Source organism: Somniosus microcephalus, unplaced genomic scaffold (assembly GCF_052327205.1).
Source record: "Somniosus microcephalus isolate GS21.2 unplaced genomic scaffold, FLI_Smic_1.0 unresolved_chr2, whole genome shotgun sequence".
NCBI classification, from domain to species: domain Eukaryota; kingdom Metazoa; phylum Chordata; class Chondrichthyes; order Squaliformes; family Somniosidae; genus Somniosus; species Somniosus microcephalus.
The window spans coordinates 48,993,812-49,013,084 of record NW_028225180.1 but is presented as its reverse complement, the minus strand read 5'-3'; the positions used below and the strand labels follow the sequence as shown (position 1 = coordinate 49,013,084).

Genomic DNA, 19,273 nt, shown 5'->3' with positions numbered 1-19,273 from the left:
AAGGGTTCTTCGGCAGCTCTTCCCAAACCCGCGACCTCTTCCACCAAAAGGACAAGGGCAGCAGGCGCATGGGAACACGACCACTTCCAAGTTCCCCTCCAAGTCAAGCACCATCCTGACTTAGAAATATATCGACGATTATTCATCGTCGCTGGGTCAAAATCCTGGAACTCCCTACCTAACAGCACTGTGGGAGTAACTTCACCACACTGATTGCAGCTGTTCAAGAAAGCGGCTCACCAACCCTACCAATACTGTCATAGGCAGATGCATCTGCGACATGTAAATTGTTAAGGACAATGTCAAGTAGGTTTTGACTCGTGTTGATTCTCTCACCACCTGCCCCAAACCCAGTCTCGCAGCTATGCCCTTCTGGAAGTGTCCAGCTCGGTCAGTAGTGGTGCTACTGAGCCAGTTTTGGTTATGGATATTAAATTCCGCCTCACAGAGTGCATTCTCTGAACTTGCTACTCTCAGTGCTTCTTCTAAGTGTTGGTCAACATGAAATAGTACTGACAGAGGCCGGTAGGTGATAATCAGCATGAGGTTTCCTTGCCCATGAAGGACCTGATGGCATGAATCTTCATGAGGTCCGAAGTCAAAGTAGAGTACTCCCAGTGCCAGACCTTCCCGTCTGTATACCACTGTGTTTGCACCTCTTGGTGGTTTGTCCTGCTGGTGGGTAGCACATACCCACGGAGAGTGATGGAGGAGCCTTGGACGTTTGCTGCTGGACTAGGCTTGTGGCAGTTTGTGAGAGAAGCAACAGGAGGATGAACCCTACTTGACCTCGTGCTCACCATCTACCTGTTGCAGATGCATCTGTCCATGACAGCATTGGTAGGAGTGACCACCGCACAATCCCTGTGAAGATGGAATCCTGTCTTCCCAGTGCTGACACCCACCATCATGTTGCGGGCACTTGCACCGTGCTAAATGGGATAGATTCAGAAAAGATGTAGCACCTCAAAATTGGTGCCGTGAGGCGTGCGGGCCATCAGCAGCAGCAGAATAGTATTGTACCAGAATCTGTAAACTCATGGCATGGCAAGAACGCTCGACAGATCGGACGCCTGCCCTGGAGAAGGGCCTCTGCGGGTGGGAGAGTTCCGCTTTCTGGAGAACCTCCTTTGCCCACAGAAAACCCTCAGACATCTTACGCCTGGTAAAAGCGTAAGGCCTGCATTTACCATCATAAGATTTGAAAAATGTTAAAATAGGTGTTTTCACTCATTTATCTTTTAAGGTAAGATTATTTTTAGCCCCGTAAAAAACTTTAATTACTTTTTGCAAAAATTACATCTTTGTTTAAAATATTTAATTTATTTTAATTTCAACTAATTTTAAAAATGTGAATTTTTTTTATTTAATGATTTACAGTATTTTTGGGTTGATTTCCATTCATATATTGATAGGTCTATCTGTCAAGTTGATGAAGGGCGATTCCCTTCTGTGATTGGCTCCCCATGGCCCATGTGGTCCCAGGGAAGCGTGCGAACTACATGCACCCCTGGGATACGTGGGCCCTGCGCATTTCGAGTTGGAGAGACCCAGGAGCAGAAGTGTCCGGACCTCGGCAGCCCTCAGGTAAGTCCGTAGTTTTTTGCCAGATCAGAGGCCATCGCACGCGGGAAGCCTTCGATCAGAAAGCACGGCCCATTTTGTATTGTTTCATTTGCAGTTCCGAGGATAATGAAGCCCACATGCAGCGAGACCAGGACAACTTGCAGCTTTGGGCTGATAAATGACAAGAACCATTCCTGACAGACATGAGCCAGGCAATGACAATCTCCAAAAAGAGTGAGTCTAAACACTTCCCCATGATATTCACCGGCAATATCATCGTCGAATCTCCCAACATCAACATCACAGCGGCCACCATTGACCAGAGATTTAACTGGACGAGCCACATAAAAAATGCGGCTTCAAGCGCAGGTCAGAGGCTGGGTATTCGGCGGCGAGTGACTGACCTCCTGACTCCCCAAGGCCGTTCTACCATCTACTAGCCACTATTCCAGAGACTGGTTGATCAATCTCCAATTGCCTGGATGAGAGCAGCTAGAACAACACACAAAAAGCTGAAGATAATCCAGGAGAAACAGCCCCTTGATTGGCACCCAACCACCACCTTAAAAATCACTCCCTCCCCCACTGGTGCACCATGGCAGCAGTGTGTACCATCTACAAGTTGCACTGCAGCATCTCGCCAAGGTTTCTTTGGCAGCACCTCCCAAACCCGCGACCTCTACCACCTAGAAAGACAAGGGCAACAGGTGCATGTTAACACCATCACCTGCAAATGCCTCCCCAAGTAACATACCATTCTGACTTAGAAAAATATCGCCGTTCCTTCATAGTCACTGGGTCAAACACCTGGAATGCCCTTCCGAACAGCACTACGCGAGTAGCTTCAACAGACTGCAGTGGTTCAAGCAGGCGGCTCACCACCACATTTTCAAGGGGAATTAGGGATGAAACATAGAAGATAGGAGTAGGAGTGGCCATTCGGCCCCTCGAGCCTGCTCCACCATTCAATGAGATCATGGCTGATCATCCTAATTCAGTACCCTGTCGCTGCCTTCTTCCCATATCCCTTGATCCCTTTAGCCTTAAAAATGTATTTAATGAAGTGGCCTCCACCGCCCTCTGTGGCAGAGAATTCCGCAGGTTCACCACTCTCTGGGTGAAGAAATTCCTCCTCATTTCAGTCATAAATGGCTTACCCCTTATCCTTAGATTATGACCCCTGGTTCTGGACTCCCCGGCCATCGGAAACATCCTTCCTGCATCTAGTCTGTCCAGGCCTGACAGTATTTTATAGGTTTCGATGAGATCCCCTCTCCATCTTCTAAACTCCAGTGAGTATAAGCCCAATCGACACAATCTCTCCTCCTACGTCATTCCTGCCATCCCAGGTATCAGCCTGGTGAATCTTCGCTGCACTCCCTCCATGGCAAGAACGTCCTTCCTCAGATAAGGCGGCCAAAACTGCACAATACTCAAGGTGTGGTCTCACCAAGGCCCTGTACAACTGCAGCAAGACATCTTTGTTCCTGTACTCGAACCCTCTTGCTACGAAGGCCAACACACCATTTGAATCCTTAAAAGCCTGCTGCACCTGCATGCTTACCTTCAGCGACTGGTGCACAAGAACACCCAGGTCTCTTTGCACTTCCCCTTCTTTGCAATCTATTGCCATTCAAATAATAGTCTGCCTTCCTGTTTTTGCCACCAAAGTGGATAACCTCACATTTTTCGACATTATAGTGCATTTGCCATGTTTCTGCCCAATCACCCAACCTGTCCAAATCGTACTGGAGTTTCACGACATCCTCCTCACAGCATACCCTCCCACCCAGCTTTGTGTCATCTGCAAATTTGGAGATATTACATCCAATTCCCTCGTCCAGATCTTTAATATATATTGGGAACAGCTGGGGTCCTAGCATCGATCCTTGCGGTACCCCACTAGTCACTGCCTGCCACTCGGAAAATGACCAATTTATTCCAAATCTTTGCTTTCTATCCGCCAACCAGTTCTCTATCCAAGTCAATACCTTGCCCCCAATCCCATGTGCCTTAATTTTGCACGTTAATTTCTTATGCGGGACCTTATCGAAAGCTTTCTGAAAGTCCAAATACACTACATCCACCGGTTCTCCCTTATCTATTTTAACAGTTACATCCTCAAAAAATTCCAGTGGATTAGTTAAGCATGATTTACCTTTTGTAAATCCATGTTGACTTTGTCCGATCGTGTCACTGCTTTCCAAGTGCTCTGCTATTACATCTTTAATAATGGACTCTAGCATTTTCCCCGCTACCGATGTCAGGCTTACCAGTCTATAATTTTCTGCTTTTTCTCTACCGCTCTTTTTTGTATAGTGGGGTAACTATAGCTACCCTCCAATCCATGGGTATTGTTCCAGAGTCTATCAAGTTCTGGAAGATGACCAGCAATGCATCTACTATTTCTAGGGCCACTTCCCTAATTACCCTACGATGTAGATTATCAGGCCCTGGGGATTGATCGGCCTTCAGTCCCATCAATTCTCCTAACACCATTTCCCTACAAATACTGATTTCTTTCAGTTCCACCCTTTCGTCAGACCCTATATTCCCCAGCATCTCTGGGAGGTTATTTGTGTCCTCCTTCGTGAAGACAGAACCAAAATTTGTATTTAGTTGGTCACCATTTCTTTGTTCCCCATTATAAATTCCCCTGATTCTGAATGCAAGGGACCTACGCTTGACTTCACCAATCTTTTTCTCTTCACATATCTATAAAAGCTTTTACAGTCAGTTTTATGTCCCCCGCATGCTTACTGTCATATTCTATTTTCCCCTTCTTAATTAATCCCTTTGTCCTCCTTTGTTGAATCTTAAACTGCTCCCAATCTTCGGGATTATGCTTTTTCTGGCCAATTTATATGTCCTCTCCTTGGATCTTATGCTATCCCTAATTTCCCTTGTTAGCCATGGTTGAGTCACCATTTTTGTTTTATTTTTATGCCAAACTGGGATGAACAAATTCTGTAGTTCATCCTTTCAGCCTTTGAATGTTTGCCATTGCCTATCCACTGTCAACCCTTTGAGTGACATTCCCCAATCAATCCTACCCAACTTGCTCCTCAGACCATCGTAGTTTCCTTTATTTAAATTGAGGACCATAGTCTCTGAGTCGACTACTTCATTCTCCATCTTAATGAAGAATTCGATCATATTTTGATCGCTCCGTCCCAAGGGGTCTCGTACAACAAGATTGCTAATTAATCCTTTCTCGTTACATAATACCCAGTCTAAGATGGCCCGAACTCTGGTTGGTTCCTCGACATATTGGTCCAGGAAACCATCCCGTAAACACTCCAGGAATTCCTCCTCCACAGTATTGTTACTAATTTAGTTAGCCCAATCTATATGCAGATTAATGTCACCCATGATGACTGCTGTGCCCTTATTGCACTCTTCTTTAATTTCCCTTTTAATGCCATCCCCAATCTCCGCCTTACTGTTTGGACGTCTATATACCAACGTTTTCTGCCCCTTAGTATTTCTCAATTCTACCCATACAGATTCCACATCATCAGAGCTAATATCCTTCCTTGCAATTGTGATGGGCAATAAACGGTGGCTTTGACAGCGATGCCCACATCCCATGAACGAATAAATGTTAGAATAGGGTCACAACAATAACGTTAGTGGAGGCTCACCTCCAGTATCGGTAGAGTAGGGTGGCCAGCAGTAACTTTAGAGTACAGTCACAGCCAGTAATATTAGAGTAGAGTCACAGAAAATAAGGCTAGAGAAGACGAAGCACAAGTGACGTTACTGTAGTGTCCTCACCAGTAAGAGGAGTTCTGTCACCACCAGTAAAATTCAGTAGGATCACCAAAGGCAATGTTAAATTACAGTCATTACCAGTAATATTAGAGTAGTTTCACCACTAGTAATGTTAGAGCAGGGTCACCATCAGTAATGTTAGTGTAGAGTCACCACCAGTAATGTTAAAGTAGGGTAATCACCAGTAATGTTAGATTTGGGTCACCATCATTATGTTGAAGTAGGGTCACCACCAGTAATGTTAGCCTAAGCTCACGATCAGTAATTTTAGATTAGAATCACCACCAGTAATGTCACAATAGGGTCACCACCAGTAATGCTAGATCAAGTTCACCATAATTAAAGTTACTGCAGAATAACGACCAGTGATGCTAGAGTTGGTTCACCACCAGTAATGTTAATGCAGAGACACCACCAGTAATGTTAGAGTAGGGTCACTACCAGTAATGTTAGAGTTCGATCACATCCCTAGTAATGTTAGAGTGGGCTGACCACTATTAATTTTTGTGTCTGGTCAATACCAGTAATGCTACATTAGGGTCACTATCAGTAATGTTAGAGTAGGGTCACCACGAGTCATGTTAGAGTAAAGTCACCATCAGTAATGTTTAATTGGAGGCACATTCAGTAATGTTAGAGATGGATCACGATCAGTATATTAAAGTACAGTCACCACAAGTAATGTTAGAGCAACGTCACCATCACTAATGTTAGAGTAGGGTAAGCACCACTAATGTTAGAGTAGATTCCCCACTAGTAAATTTAGTGTGGAGTCATCACCAGTAATGTTAGAATAGGGTCACCATCAGCAATTTTAGATTAGAATCACCACCAGTTACGTTAAATTCAGGTCACCACCGATTATGTTAGAGCAGAATCAAGTAATTCGCACAGAAAAAATCGGAGCAGGAACAGGCCAATCGCACTTTCCAGCCTGCTCCGCGATTCAATATGGTCATGGCTGATCTTCTACATGGACTCCACTATTGAGCCCTATATCCTTATCCGTTGATTTCCTTTCTATCCAAAATCTATCGATTTATCTCTTGAATGTATTCAGCGTCTGACCATCCACAGCTCTCTGTGGTAGAGAATTTAAAAGATTCACAAAGCTTTCTGCGAAGACATTTCTCGTCATCTCAGTCAAAAAGGTTAGTGTGAGCTCACCACCGGTAATCTTAGAGCAGGGCTACCACCAGTAATGTTAGATTAGAGATATCACCAGTAATTGCAGAATAGGGTCACCAAAAGTAATGTTAGAATAGGCTCAACACAAGTAAGGTTAGAGAGAACTCATCACCAGTAATGTTACACAGGAGTCCTCACCAGTAACAGTAGAGCTGGGACACCACCAGTAAAATGAAAGTAAAATATGTGGATGCTGGAAATCTGAAATAAAAACAAGAAATGCTGGAAACACTCAGCAAGTCAGTCAGCATATGTGGAAAGAAAAACAGAGTTAACGTTTCAAGTCAACGGCCCTTCATCAGAACTGGAAAAAGTTGGAAATGTAAAAGGTTTTTAAGCAAGTGTAGGGGCAGGGAGATTGGGGAGGCGAGGAAAGCACAAAAGGAAAGGTCTGTGATCAGAAGGAAGGCAGGAGGGATTAAGAGACAAAAGGGATGATGGGGCAAGGCAAAAGGAGATGGTAATGGGACATGTTAAGAAACAAAACATGAGTCTAGATGAAGGGTAAATGGCAATGGCAGAATCATTAACAGCTGCCATGTGAAACTCCACCAGTTATGTTAATGACGTTCATCACCAGTAATGATAGATTAGTTTCACCACTAGTAATGTTAAAGTAGGGTCACCATCAGACAAGAGTCCTCAACATTAAAGCAGGGGCACCACCAGTAATGTTAGATTAGGATCATCAGCAGTAATTATATAGTTGAGTCAGAACGATTGAAGTTCGAGTAGGTTCACCACCAGTAATATTAAAGTAGCCTACCACCAGTAAAGTTGGAGTAGGGTCAGCACCAGTAATGTTAGTTTAGGGTCTCCGACATTAATATTAGAGTAGAGTCACATACAGTAATGCCAGATTAAGTTCACCACAAGCAATGTTAGAGTATGGTCATCAACAGTTATGTTAGAGAAGATTGTTATGATAGGTTAGGATCACCTCTAGTAATGTTAGTGCAGGGTCAGCACAAGATATGTTACAGTAGCAAACCAGCAGTTAAGCTCATCACCGGTAATATTAGTGTAGGATCACCATCATAAATGTTAGAGTAGGGTCTTCACCATTAATGTTAGAGTAGGGTCTTCACCATTAATGTTAGAGTAGAGTCACCACCAGTAATGTTAGAGTAGAGTCACCACCAGTAATGTTAGAGTAGAGTCATCGACAGTAATTTTAGAATAGGGTCACCATCAGTAATGTTAGATTAGGGTCATCAACAGTAATGTTAGCGTAGAGTCACCACCATTAAAGTTAGAGAACTGTCAATACCAATAGTTTTAGAGTATGGACACCACCAGCAATGTTAGATTCGGGTCACCACAAGTAATGTTACTGTAGGGTCGCCACCAATAATGTTAGAGTACGGTTATCACCAGTTTTGTTAGAGTAGGGTCACCACCAGTAAAGCTAGAGTAGGGTCCTCACCAGTAATGTTAGTGTAGGGTCATCGGCAGTTTTGTTCGAGTCTGATCACCAGCAGTCACGTTGATGTAGAGTCACCAACAGTAATATTCGAGTGTGTCACTACACGTAATATTAGAGTTGTTTCACCACCAGTAATGTTAGAGTAGGGTCACGAACAGAAATGTTAGAGCCGATTCTTCATCGGCTTCTTCTTATAACAGAACAAAAGAAATTTTTAATTATTTGCTGGATGAGTGAAGAATTCAGTGAATTTAGATGAGACTCCAAGATCCTAACGCAAAGTCCAGGAGGGATGGTCCCTGTAGGGATCAAGGGGCATGCACAGAGCACTTTCCCTATGGTATTACTTTCCGTTCATTGACTTTATTGGACGGAGATTCATGGACTGAGCTGCTCAATTTCCCCATTGCCGGCCCGGGTGCCCTGCAGGTATAATCGCCCCTTGTTTGTTAAGTGACTGTAACTAACGCCACTTATTGTGTAACCAGATTGCCTCACCGAGCTCGGATTGTTCTATAAATTGGGAGCATTTACTGATTTCAGATGCACTGCAGACGAAATCGTAAAGCTGGGCAGAATCCACACAAATCTTCAAACAAATGGCACGGCCAGCAATTCTACAGATAAGGGACATTTACTACCATATTCTCGCAGCCTTCGGTGTTCCCGTTAAGTCAATGGCCTAGAAATTGGGTTTTGGCTTAGCCAGGGCTTTAGAGCCGGAAGTTAGTGCCGGCGCTAAGTCCCCTGCGCGCGCCAAAAATTCAGTGGCGCCGCGCCCAAATGGCTGCCGGCGCTACTGAAGGGTCTTTGCGGCGGTACATCGGCGCTAACTGCCGTTTCGCGCCGCAATTCCGGCGCTGCGGCACCCGATGCGGTGCGGCAGGCTCGGGAAGTGCAGGCCTCCTCCTTCCGTTAAGGAGGAGCTGCCTGCACCCGGCCGCGGCCCGCGATAATCTTTTTAAAAATGAGCCCGGCACCTCGGACAAGTGCCGGGCTTGCTTCTGTTCCGGGGGGGGGGGGCGGGAAGTCCGGGGAGGGAGCTGCGGCCAGGCGGCCGGCGGGAAAGCGGCCGGCCGCCGCGGGGCCTTTAATGCGCCGGCGCAAAGTTCTGTAAGGCACCTCTGCCAGAACGTTGCTTGCGGCTGCCACGGGCGAGGCGGCCGCAACTCAATTTCCGAGTTCGGGCGGATTACCATGGCAACCGGGACGCTGCGCACACCGATGACGTCATCGGTGCCGGCGCAGCGCTACCGGCCTAACGCCGATTTAGGGCACCTGTCAATTTCTAAACTGGCCATAACTTCGGCGCTAGGCCCTCTAGCGCCTCAAAAGCGGCGCTAAGGCCAATGAATTTCTAGGCCAATGTCTCTTGTTGCCTAATAGCTGTTGACGATCTCACTTTTAATGATTATGCAACAGATTCTGATAATATCCTCATTGCAGAGACATTTATCCACCGGAATAATCGGTGAATATAATACGGGAATGCCAGCCATCTGCACAGCTGCTGAGGCGCTGTTCTCCTCGGTAGGTGGTTTGCACCAGGAGCTCAGTATTCCTCCCTATATTGGAGGAGGGCGTGACTGATTCCCTGGCACCTCCAAAAGTTCATAATTCATTAAAGAAAGTGTTGCTCAGTGTCCACAGTAATCACTTCATTTGTACCGTTGTTCCCTGTCTACAGTAAGTTGATAATTCCTCGGACTGCAGACCCCTCCACCCAACAGGGGACTTTGAACGATATTTTGAGAAATAATTGCAGCTCGGGAATGTGTTCCCAAAATCTCGGCAGCGGTTGGACACAAATTGAAAGCTTTTGTCTCAGCTGAATATTTTATTTCAATTATATCTTTCCATTAATTGCCGTGGAATTTGATATACCTATCAATTCAGTTCATGAAAACGATGAGTTAAGTTAGTAACTATCGGTTTTTATTGGCTAAATAACAGAGCCCACCCTCGTGGGTGATCGGATCCAACAAGGAGGAATACCAGCCAGTCGACCACCTTTATACCTGGGCAAGCAGGCGGAGCCATGGGCGGAGTCAGCTGTGGTCAGCCCAGGTATAACAGTGTGGCAAGAGGTGACCTTGTGTAGTGATACAACAGTGTAAACAGTGATAACCATAGTGTAACGATATAAACAGTGATAACTATAGTGTAACGATAGTGAACGATAAAAGTGGTTTACCACATTCACCCCTTGTTTAAATTTGAGTCCGGCAGGGTGAAGTGTACTACCAGTTCGGGTATGTCAGTCTGTCCGGAGGCCTCGTAAGCCTTTCTGATCGGCGCAGCAGCGGCGGCGGTGGTGCAGTATCCGATGTTAATGCTGGTGTCTGCGTGGTCGGCGAAGGCTCGTGGGGTTCCGGCATGCCGTCTACCTGGGCTGGATTTGGGGGGGTGGTGGGGGGTAACGGTGGTGTCTCAGGGGTTCCTGAGGGTGCGAGGTCTTGTAAGGAGACTGTGTCCTCCCGCCCGCCTGGATATGCCACATAGGCGTACTGGGGGTTGGCGTGCAGGAGGTCCACCCTCTCGACCAGGGGGTCCATTTTATGGGCCCTCGCGTGCTTTCGCAGCAAGACGGGCTCTGGAGAAGTCAGCCATGTTGGTAGCGAGGTTCCCGTAGTCGACTTCCTGGGGAAAACAAACATTCGTTCATGGGGGGTGGCGTTAATGGCAGTGCAAAGCAGTGACCGGATGGAATGCAGCGCTGCCGGGAGGACTTCCTGCCAGCGAGAGGTTGGGAGGCCCTTAGACTTTAAGGCTAAGAGAACGGCATTCCAGACAGTCGCGTTCTCTCTTTCCAACTGGCCGTTCCCTCGGGGGTTGTAGCTGGTGGTCCTGCTTGCAGCAATACCTCTCACTGGTAGGAACTGGCGAAGTTCCTCGCTCATGAAGGAAGAGCCCCGGTTGCTATGTATAGAGTTCGGGAACCCGAACAAGGCGAAGAGGTCGTTCAGGCATTTGATGACCGTGGTACTGGTCATGTCTGGGCAGGGGAAGGCAAAGGGGTAATGGGAGTACTCATCAATAATGTTGAGGAAGTACACATTACGGTCAGAGGACGGGAGGGGCCCCTTAAAATCGATGCTCAAGCGCTCGAAGGGGCGGGTTGCCTTGATCAGGCTTGCTCTGTCCGGCCTAAAGAAATGCGGTTTGCATTCGGCACAGGTTTGGCAGTTCCTGGTCATGGTCCTGACCTCCTCGATGGAGTAGGGCAGGTTGCGAGCCTTAATGAAGTGGTAAAGTCTGGTGACCCCGGGGTGGCAGAGGTCGTTGTGGAGGGTCTGCAGTCTATCAATTTGCACGTTGGCGCATGTACTTCGTGATAGAGCATCTGGGGGTTCGTTCAGTTTACCAGGCCAGTACAAGATATCATAATCGTAGGTGGGGAGCTCGATTCTCCACCTCAAGGTCTTGTCGTTCTTGATTTTGCCCCTCAGCTTGTTATTAAACATAAAAGCGACCGAGCGCTGGTCGGTGAGGAGGGTAAATTGTTTGCCTGCCAGGTAATGCCTCCAGCGTCGTACTGCCTCCACGATCGCCTGGGCCTCCTTCTTGACTGAAGAGTGTCGGATCTCAGGGCCCTGGATGGTCCTTGAGAAGAAGGCCACAGGTCTCCCCGCCTGGTTAAGGGTTGCAGCTCGGCCGAAGTCGGATGCATCGCTCTCCACTTAGAAAGGGATAGACTCATCCACCGCGTGCATTGTGGCCTTAGCAATGTCTCCCTTTGTGAGGGAGAAGGCTGCGCATGCTTCTGCCATCAGGGGGAAGGAGGTGGACTTCATGAGGGGTCTGGATTTGTCCGCATAATTGGGCACCCATTGGGCATAGTAGGCGAAGAGCCCCAGGGTTCTCTTCAGCGCCTTTGGACAGTGGGGGAGGGGAAGCTCCATGAGGGGGCGCATTCTTTCGGGGTCGGGGCCGATGACTCCATTCTCTACTACGCAGCCGAGGATGGCAAGGCGCGAGGTGTTAAACACACATTTCTCCTTATTGTAGGTGAGGTTCAGCCGTTGGGCCGTACGGAGGAATCTCTCCAGATTAATATCATGGTCCTGCCGGTCGCGGCCGCAGATGGTGACGTTATCTAGATAAGGGAATGTGGCATGCAGCCCGTTCTGGTCAACCATCCGGTCCATCTCCCTTTGGAAGACCGAAACCCCGTTGTTGACGCCGAAGGGAACCCTAAGGAAGTGGTAGAGGCGGCCATTCGCCTCGAAGGCGGTATACTGGCGGTCCTCAGGGCGGATAGGGAGTTGGTGATAGGCCGACTTAAGGTCGATGGTAAAGAATACCCGGTACTGTGCAATCTGATTGACCATATCAGATATGCGGGTAAGGGGTTATGCGTCCAGCTGGGTGTACTGGTTTATGGTTTGGCTGTAGTCGATGACCAGGCGTTGTTTATCGCCGGTCTTAACGACTACGACCTGGGCATGCCAGGGGCTGTTGCTTCTCTCGATGATGCCCTCCTTCAGAAGTCGCTGCACCTTGGAGCTAATAAAAGCTCTGTCCCCGGCGCTGTACCGCCTGCTCTTGGTAGCGATGGGTTTACAGTCGCGGGTGAGGTTAGCGAACAGGGAGGGGGGCGGGACCTTGAGGGTGGATAGGCCGCAGGTGGTACGCGGTGGGCGGTTTAAAAGCTGCTGGTTGTAAACTGTGAGTGGGGGGAGGGGTCCACCGTATGCCAAAGTGACACTTTGAAGGTGGGATTGGAAATCCAGCCCTAGTAGGATGGCAGCGCAGAGCTGGGGCAGGACGAGAAGTTTAAAATTTTTATACTCCGTGCCCCTAACCGACAGGGTCACAGCACAGTAGCCACTGATGTCTGTAGAATGGGACCTCGACGCCATCGAGATCCGGTTGAGCGTTGGCCAGACAGTGAGGGAGTAGTGGCTCACCGTGTCTGGATGGATGAAGCTCTCAGTGCTTCCGCTGTCGAACAGGCAGGTCGTGGTGTGGCCGTTTACTTTGATGTCCATCATGGACTTGGACAGGTGATGCGGGCGAGCTTGGTCAAGTGTGACGGAGGCTAGTGTATGGCTTAGCGAGCTGCTGTAGTCTGCGGGTGAGGCGGTGGTCAGGTCTGGAGACAAGGTGGCGGTCGAGTGTGGTGAACAAAATGTCGGCGCCCATGACGTTGAATAAAATGGTGGAGAAGATGGCCGCCCCCACAACTCACATGAGGCACTGCCGGCGTCGGTGGCCTTGATCAAAGATGGCCGCCCCCACCACTCACACGAGGGGATACTGGCATCTGTGGCCTTGATGAAAGATGGCCGCCCCCACAACTCGCATGAGGCACTGCTGGCGTCTGTGGCTTTCCCCCTGCAGGCCTTCGCGAAGTGGCCTTTCTTGTGGAAGTCAGAGCAGGTTGCGTTTCTTCCAGGGCAGCGCGCCCTCGGGTGTTTCGCCTGGCCACAGATGAAGCAGCCGGCGGCCCGATCGCGGGGCTCCGATGTCGCAGCCGGTACCGGGGGTGGCGGTCCCGATCGGTTCCAGGACACCGACGCTGTGGTAGGTCCCAGAGGCGGCGGTGCGAGGGGTATTGCGGCCGGGGTCGGGCCCGAGTCCCAGGGTCGTGCAGCACAGTACCTGGAGTACGCCTCGAGGTCCTGATGGGCCACTTCCAAGGAGCGAGCGAGGCTAGCAGCTGTTTTCAGCTCGAGGTCCTTTGATTCCAGCAGTCTTTGCCGTGAGTAGTCTGACAGAAGGCCTTTCACGAAGGCATCTCGGATGTTTCCATCTGTATGTTCTGCAGCTGTTACGGCTTTAAAGTCACAGTCCCTGCCGAGTATTTGCAGCGCCCGTAAGAAATCATCAACCGACTCTCCTGGCTGTTGCGAGCGGGATCTTAGGAGATGCCTGGCATACATTGAGTTTACAGGGCTCCGATACTGTTCTTTTAGCAGGTTGAGGGCGTCCTCGTATGTGGCAATGTCCCGGATGAGTGCAAATACTTTAGGGCTCACCTGAGCGGTCAGAACTCTTAGTTTGGATGCCGGAGGCACGCCGGATTCTCCCAGGTAGGCTTCGAAGCAGCTCAGCTAGTGTTCGAAGTCGAGGGCTGAATTCGCAGCCTGTGGGTTTAGATCCAGGTACGGCGGCCGGAGGGCTCGTAGCCAGGCCGGCTGCTGGGGCTGTTGTAGATGGCCGTTTGGCTGAGGCTGTACGTCTGACTGGTCGTTTGGCTGCTCCGTTGTAGACATTTCAAAATTTAGCCAATAAAATTGATATACCTATCAATTCAGTTCATGAAAAGCGACGAGTTAAGTTAGTAACTATAGGTTTTTATTGGCTAAATAACAGAGCCCACCCTCGTGGGTGATCGGATCCAACAAGGAGGAATACCAGCCAGTCGACCACCTTTATACCTGGGCAAGCAGGCGGAGCCATGGGCGGAGTCAGCTGTGGTCAGCCCAGGTATAACAGCGTGGCAAGAGGTGACCTTGTGTCGTGATACAACAGTGTAAACAGTGATAACCATTGTGTAACGATATAAACAGTGATAACCATAGTGTAACGATAGTGAACGATAAAAGTGGTTTACCACAGAATTATATTTAATACTTGACTGAAGTTTGCTGGACGGATGGTGGATTTTCAGTTCCTCTATTTTGAATGTTCAATGATTTCATTAATTTAAATAAAATGTCGAGGACACTCGCTTTTATTAATGAGAATAATCAGTGTCTATGACCCTAAGTAGGGACAGATCTGAACCTTTCCCCCCATAAGCTGTGAGATGTATCCGCGTGTCTCCGTTACTGATCTCTTCTCCCTCTTTCTCACAGCGAACCTACTGACAATGGTGATTCTCTCCCGAGGAAACTGCGGCCTTTCCAAGTGTATCACTGTCTACATGGTGGCCATGGCAACAGCTGATCTACTGGTCATGATCATCAATATATTTGTGAACCGCATTTTACGTTATCACTTGCCACATCCATTCCTGTACTACACTGTCGTTTGTAAGATCATTATGTACGTGCAATGTGTCGCCCTGTATGTGTCGGTGTGGTTTACAGTCTCGTTCACATTTGACCGATTTGTAGCTATATGTACTGAGAAGTTAAAAACCAAGTATTGCACAGTGAGAACTGCGGCCGCGGTTATAACAACGGTATCTGTCCTGATCTGTTTACAGAGCCTCCCTTTTTGTTTTGCATATGAATCTGATCGAATCATTAAAAATGTTCCCTCGGGTTGCCGCTCCAGAGTGGCGTTTTTTTCTTCGCCTTTAGGTGTGGCGTTTTCCTGGTTACAAAGCATTTGTTTTGCTTGGTTTGCCTTTGCTTTGATATTATTGTTTAATCGTTTGACAGTCAGACGTATTTTAGTGGTCAGTAGAGCCCGCAGGGGTCTCCGGGGTCACAGCAGTGAGAATCAGAGCGATCCAGAGATGGAGAACCGAAGGAAATCCATCATTTTACTTTTCAGTGTATCGGGAAGTTTAATACTGTTGTGGCTGACAACTGTCATTAGTTTTGTAACTACCAGAGTGACAAGCACCGTGCATTACAAAGGCGATTATGCAGCCCCTGCCTATGTTGCCGCTGAAACCGGATATATGCTCATGTATTTGAGTTCCTGTACAAACACGTGCATTTATGCAGCAACTCAAACTAAATTCAGGGAAGAGCTGAAGCAGGTGATGAAAATTCCTTGGATATTTATTTGTATAAGAATGAAAAGTAAAAGCAAAGCTTCCTGTCCTAACTAGAGTTCAATTACAAACTGCGATCTATTGTAGAATAGCCATCTCTCCGTTAGGACGAAAATCGTTTGTTGTTGTGGGAATGAACAGGTATATGAAAACATTTCTCCCACTTTATGCCGTGTGTTTGATGTCTGCTGCTTTCCTCGGGTGTGAACATAATCGAGTTCTCATAAAACAGCGCTCTGTCCGCTCCAGATTCAAAGAGAACACTCATGATTGATCTTCAGCTGTGGAGTTGAACATGTGGGCGTCAGCTTTAACTGACTCACACCGCAGGCAAAGGAAAGAGTCGCCACAGTTTAATTAATATATAAAGTTTCCTTTAGTGCAGAAACTCTGGCCCAGATACTCCTATCTCTACGGGTGGGTACATGCTGTGTCCCCACCCGTAGGGAATCGGAAATGCTGGTTTCAGGCATGCACAGCGCATGCGCTGAAAAGCATCATTTCTGATCTGTCAAGAATGGTCTTGACAGGTCCTCTGGCTGCCCTGGAGAAGGGCCTCTGCGAGTGGATAGTTCCGCTTCTAGGAGACCCTCCGCCCGCAGAAATCCCTTACAATTCTTACGCCTGGTAAAAGCAGGTGCAAGGCCTGTTATTACCAGGGTAAGCATTGAAATTTTTTTTTAAAAATTCACTGATTTATTATTACAAATAATTTAAAAAAGCTAACTTTATTTTTAGCCAAGTAAAACACTTCGGTTATTTGTTATCAAAATATTACATTTTTGTTTAAAATACTTAATTTATTGTAATTTCAAGTCATTTTAAATATCTGATTTTTTTTAATGTATTTAAAGTTTTACTATGTTTCTGGGGTGATCTCCATTCATATATTTGACAGGTCTTCCTGTAAAGTTTATGAAGGGTGACTCCCTTCTTTGATTGGCTCCCCATGGCCCACGTAATCCCAAGGGTGCTGTGAACTAAATGCTTCTAAGGGATAGGTGGGCCATGCACATTTGGAGTTTGGAGAGGCCACGGAGCAGAAGCGTGTGCATCCCGGTAGCACTCAGCTAAGGGCGTAGATGTTTCCAGATCGCAGACCTCCGCCCGCGGGAGGCCTGCGATCGGAAAATATGGGTGTTACAATGGTGGATATTTGTTATTCTGTAATCTTGGTGCGAATGTTGCAGGCGCTGGTCTCCCCATCAGACTCCGCCCCCATTGTCTCCTGGACCAATAGAACGGGCCCCTGCCTCCTGATCAGTGTCTAACGGTGGAGACAGTAGGAACTTGCCTCGTCAATGTGACATTAGACATCTTTGTTTAAAGATATTTACTTAAAATCTCAATTGATCATCACAATGTTGTAATGTTATAACAGGGGCACAGTCCATACGTTCTAACCAGTCCTTGTCGGCGTTTACACTCCACCCCAGTAATTAGTTCTGTTCGATTTACTGCCCGGTTCAACATCACTTCAACCTATTGTTACTCATCCAAATATATAAATTAAACTACCATACTGACATATTTTCTGCCTCCGTTATTTCCAGTCTCACAACTTCTGTGAAAAGTGGTTCCTACTACCTTTCGTTCTAAATCTCTAGCATATATTGGGCCAGATATTCAGATCCCTACGGGTGTGGACCCACTATGGAAGCACCCTTAGGGACATCGGAAATACCGGTTTCAGGCATGCACAGTGCATGCGCTGAAAACCGGCATTTCCGATCTGCCAAGGATTATCTTGACAGATCCTCCTCCTGGCCTGGAGAAGGGCCTCTGCGGGCAGAGTTCCACTTTCTGGAGACCCTCTGCCAGCAGAAAACCCTTAGAATTATTTAGCTTGATAAAGGCCTGCTTTTACCAGGATAAGAGTTGAAAAAAGTTTTAATTCTTTTACACTCATTAATCATTTAAAAATAGTTTTGAAAGAAGTAAGTTTATTTTTAGCCCCATAAAAAAACTTTAATTATTTTTTTCAAAAATATTAATTTTTGTTTAAAATATTTAATTTATTGTAATTTCAACTAAGTTTAAAAGGTGATGGTGTTTCTAAATGTATTTAAAGCTTTCCTGTGTTTTTGGGGTGATCTCCATTCATATATTTGACAGGTCTATCTGTCAAGTGCATCAAGGGAGATTCCCTTCTTCTATTGGCTGGCCTGGCCCACGTGATCCCAGTGACGCTTGCGAACTTCCTGCGCCTCTGAGAAACGTGGGCCCTGCACACTTGGAGTTTGGAGAGGCCCAGGATCGGAAGTGTAGGCGCCTTGGGATCCCTCAGGTAAGTTCGTAGATTTTTCCAGATCGGAGTTCTCCGCACGCAGGGAGCGTCCGATCGGAAAATACGGCCCATTCTATGTATCTCTGGCCGTTAGCCCTTGATCCTCAACTAATGGAAGCAGTCTGTTTCTATCTATACTTTCAAGTCCCTTCTTAACTTAAATCACCTGGGTACAACTCGCCGAAATATATCAATCTGCTTTCAAATCACAATGTAGTGAAAGTCAGGTAGGTGTAGCTAAGATGGATAAATGTTAACTTTTTCTTGTAAATGGCTGTGTCCCTGTTTATACTGAACAATGAGAAGAATGTATTTGATAGCTTGTTCACTATCCGAAACATCAGGGCCATGAAGGGGGAGGTTCGAATCAAACACCCCCACACATCTGGTCGTTCGACAGGATAGCCAGACAGGAAAGGGGTGGCTTGTATTGGATGTCTCACGTGGCATAATCTTTGGAATCGCTGAGTGTGCAGAAGTGACATGTCGTTCATAAAGCAAAGAGCATGTGATATGCTTGATGAAGAATGGGTCCCAAGGCATGGTCAATCACGTTGATAACACCATTACATTAAATGGTTAATATGGCTCTGGTGAGCGAGAGTATATGTAAAATCATGGTGAAGATTTCTGTACCATAGAATAGGTCGAGACAGATATATGATGCTGATGAAAAATTGTTTAGTGTTGACCTTAAATATGTTCACGCCAACAAAGGGAGCATTGTAAGGAAATGGTTAATCAGACCATCCGAAATTCTTCTAATGCTATACTGTATTGGTTTGTCTATCTATTGTAGTAATGTTAACCTTTAGTCTTTTCCTGTTATGCAGTGAAGTATAAATCTGCGTCAAGTACCACTGGGCTATTGGGCCAGCACTGACGCTACAGCATTGGCCAGTTTCAGGATGAAGAAATAAGCAATTTAATTAAACTCATGACATTGCAAACAGATTCATCAATTTCAGGGAACTTTAAACATTTGCTAACGGTGTGAGAAGACAGTTCTGTAAAGGAAAACATCCGGGCAATCCATCACCATTTACAATTAGTACAATAGATACAGGAACAAAGACAGACTTACTACTAAATATATCAATTGGTACAATTGGAATTATATGGAGCAAGAGTAAAACTATCGATCATATATGTCAATTAAATTAGCTTTAGATGGATTTTTATTTTAAATGTGATATAATCGTGTAATGCAGGATTGTGTGGATTGACAAGTACAGGGAATGAGAAAAATGTATGAAAACTGTCAGTTTTAATGAATATTTGGTTTGGTAAAAGCCAAAGAAACTGAGCTCAGAACTGTGACATGTTCGGCTCACCACGCAACCAATATCAGGTGTGT

The 19,273-nt window shown here is 46.8% G+C and overlaps 1 protein-coding gene across 1 annotated transcript; it reads left to right on the top strand.

The window, feature by feature from the left end:
• Window positions 1–1,820: 1,820 nt before the first annotated feature.
• On the top strand, window positions 1,821–15,688 carry LOC147092612 (uncharacterized). The gene is made up of 2 exons (XM_085975650.1): window positions 1,821–1,935; window positions 14,758–15,688. Exons 1-2 carry the CDS (start codon window positions 1,821–1,823, stop codon window positions 15,684–15,686), a joined length of 1,044 nt encoding a protein of 347 aa, XP_085831776.1. The 3' UTR covers window positions 15,687–15,688.
• Window positions 15,689–19,273: the final 3,585 nt, after the last annotated feature.

What these genes read in the sequence shown, in the direction of transcription:
- LOC147092612 (XM_085975650.1), top strand. Translation starts at nt 1,821, where the DNA reads ATGATATTCACCGGCAATATCATCGTCGAATCTCCCAACATCAACATC. An exon ending in AAATGCGGCTTCAAGCGCAG is followed by an intron (nt 1,936 to 14,757) that starts GTCAGAGGCTGG and finishes TCTTTCTCACAG; the next exon opens with CGAACCTACTGACAATGGTG.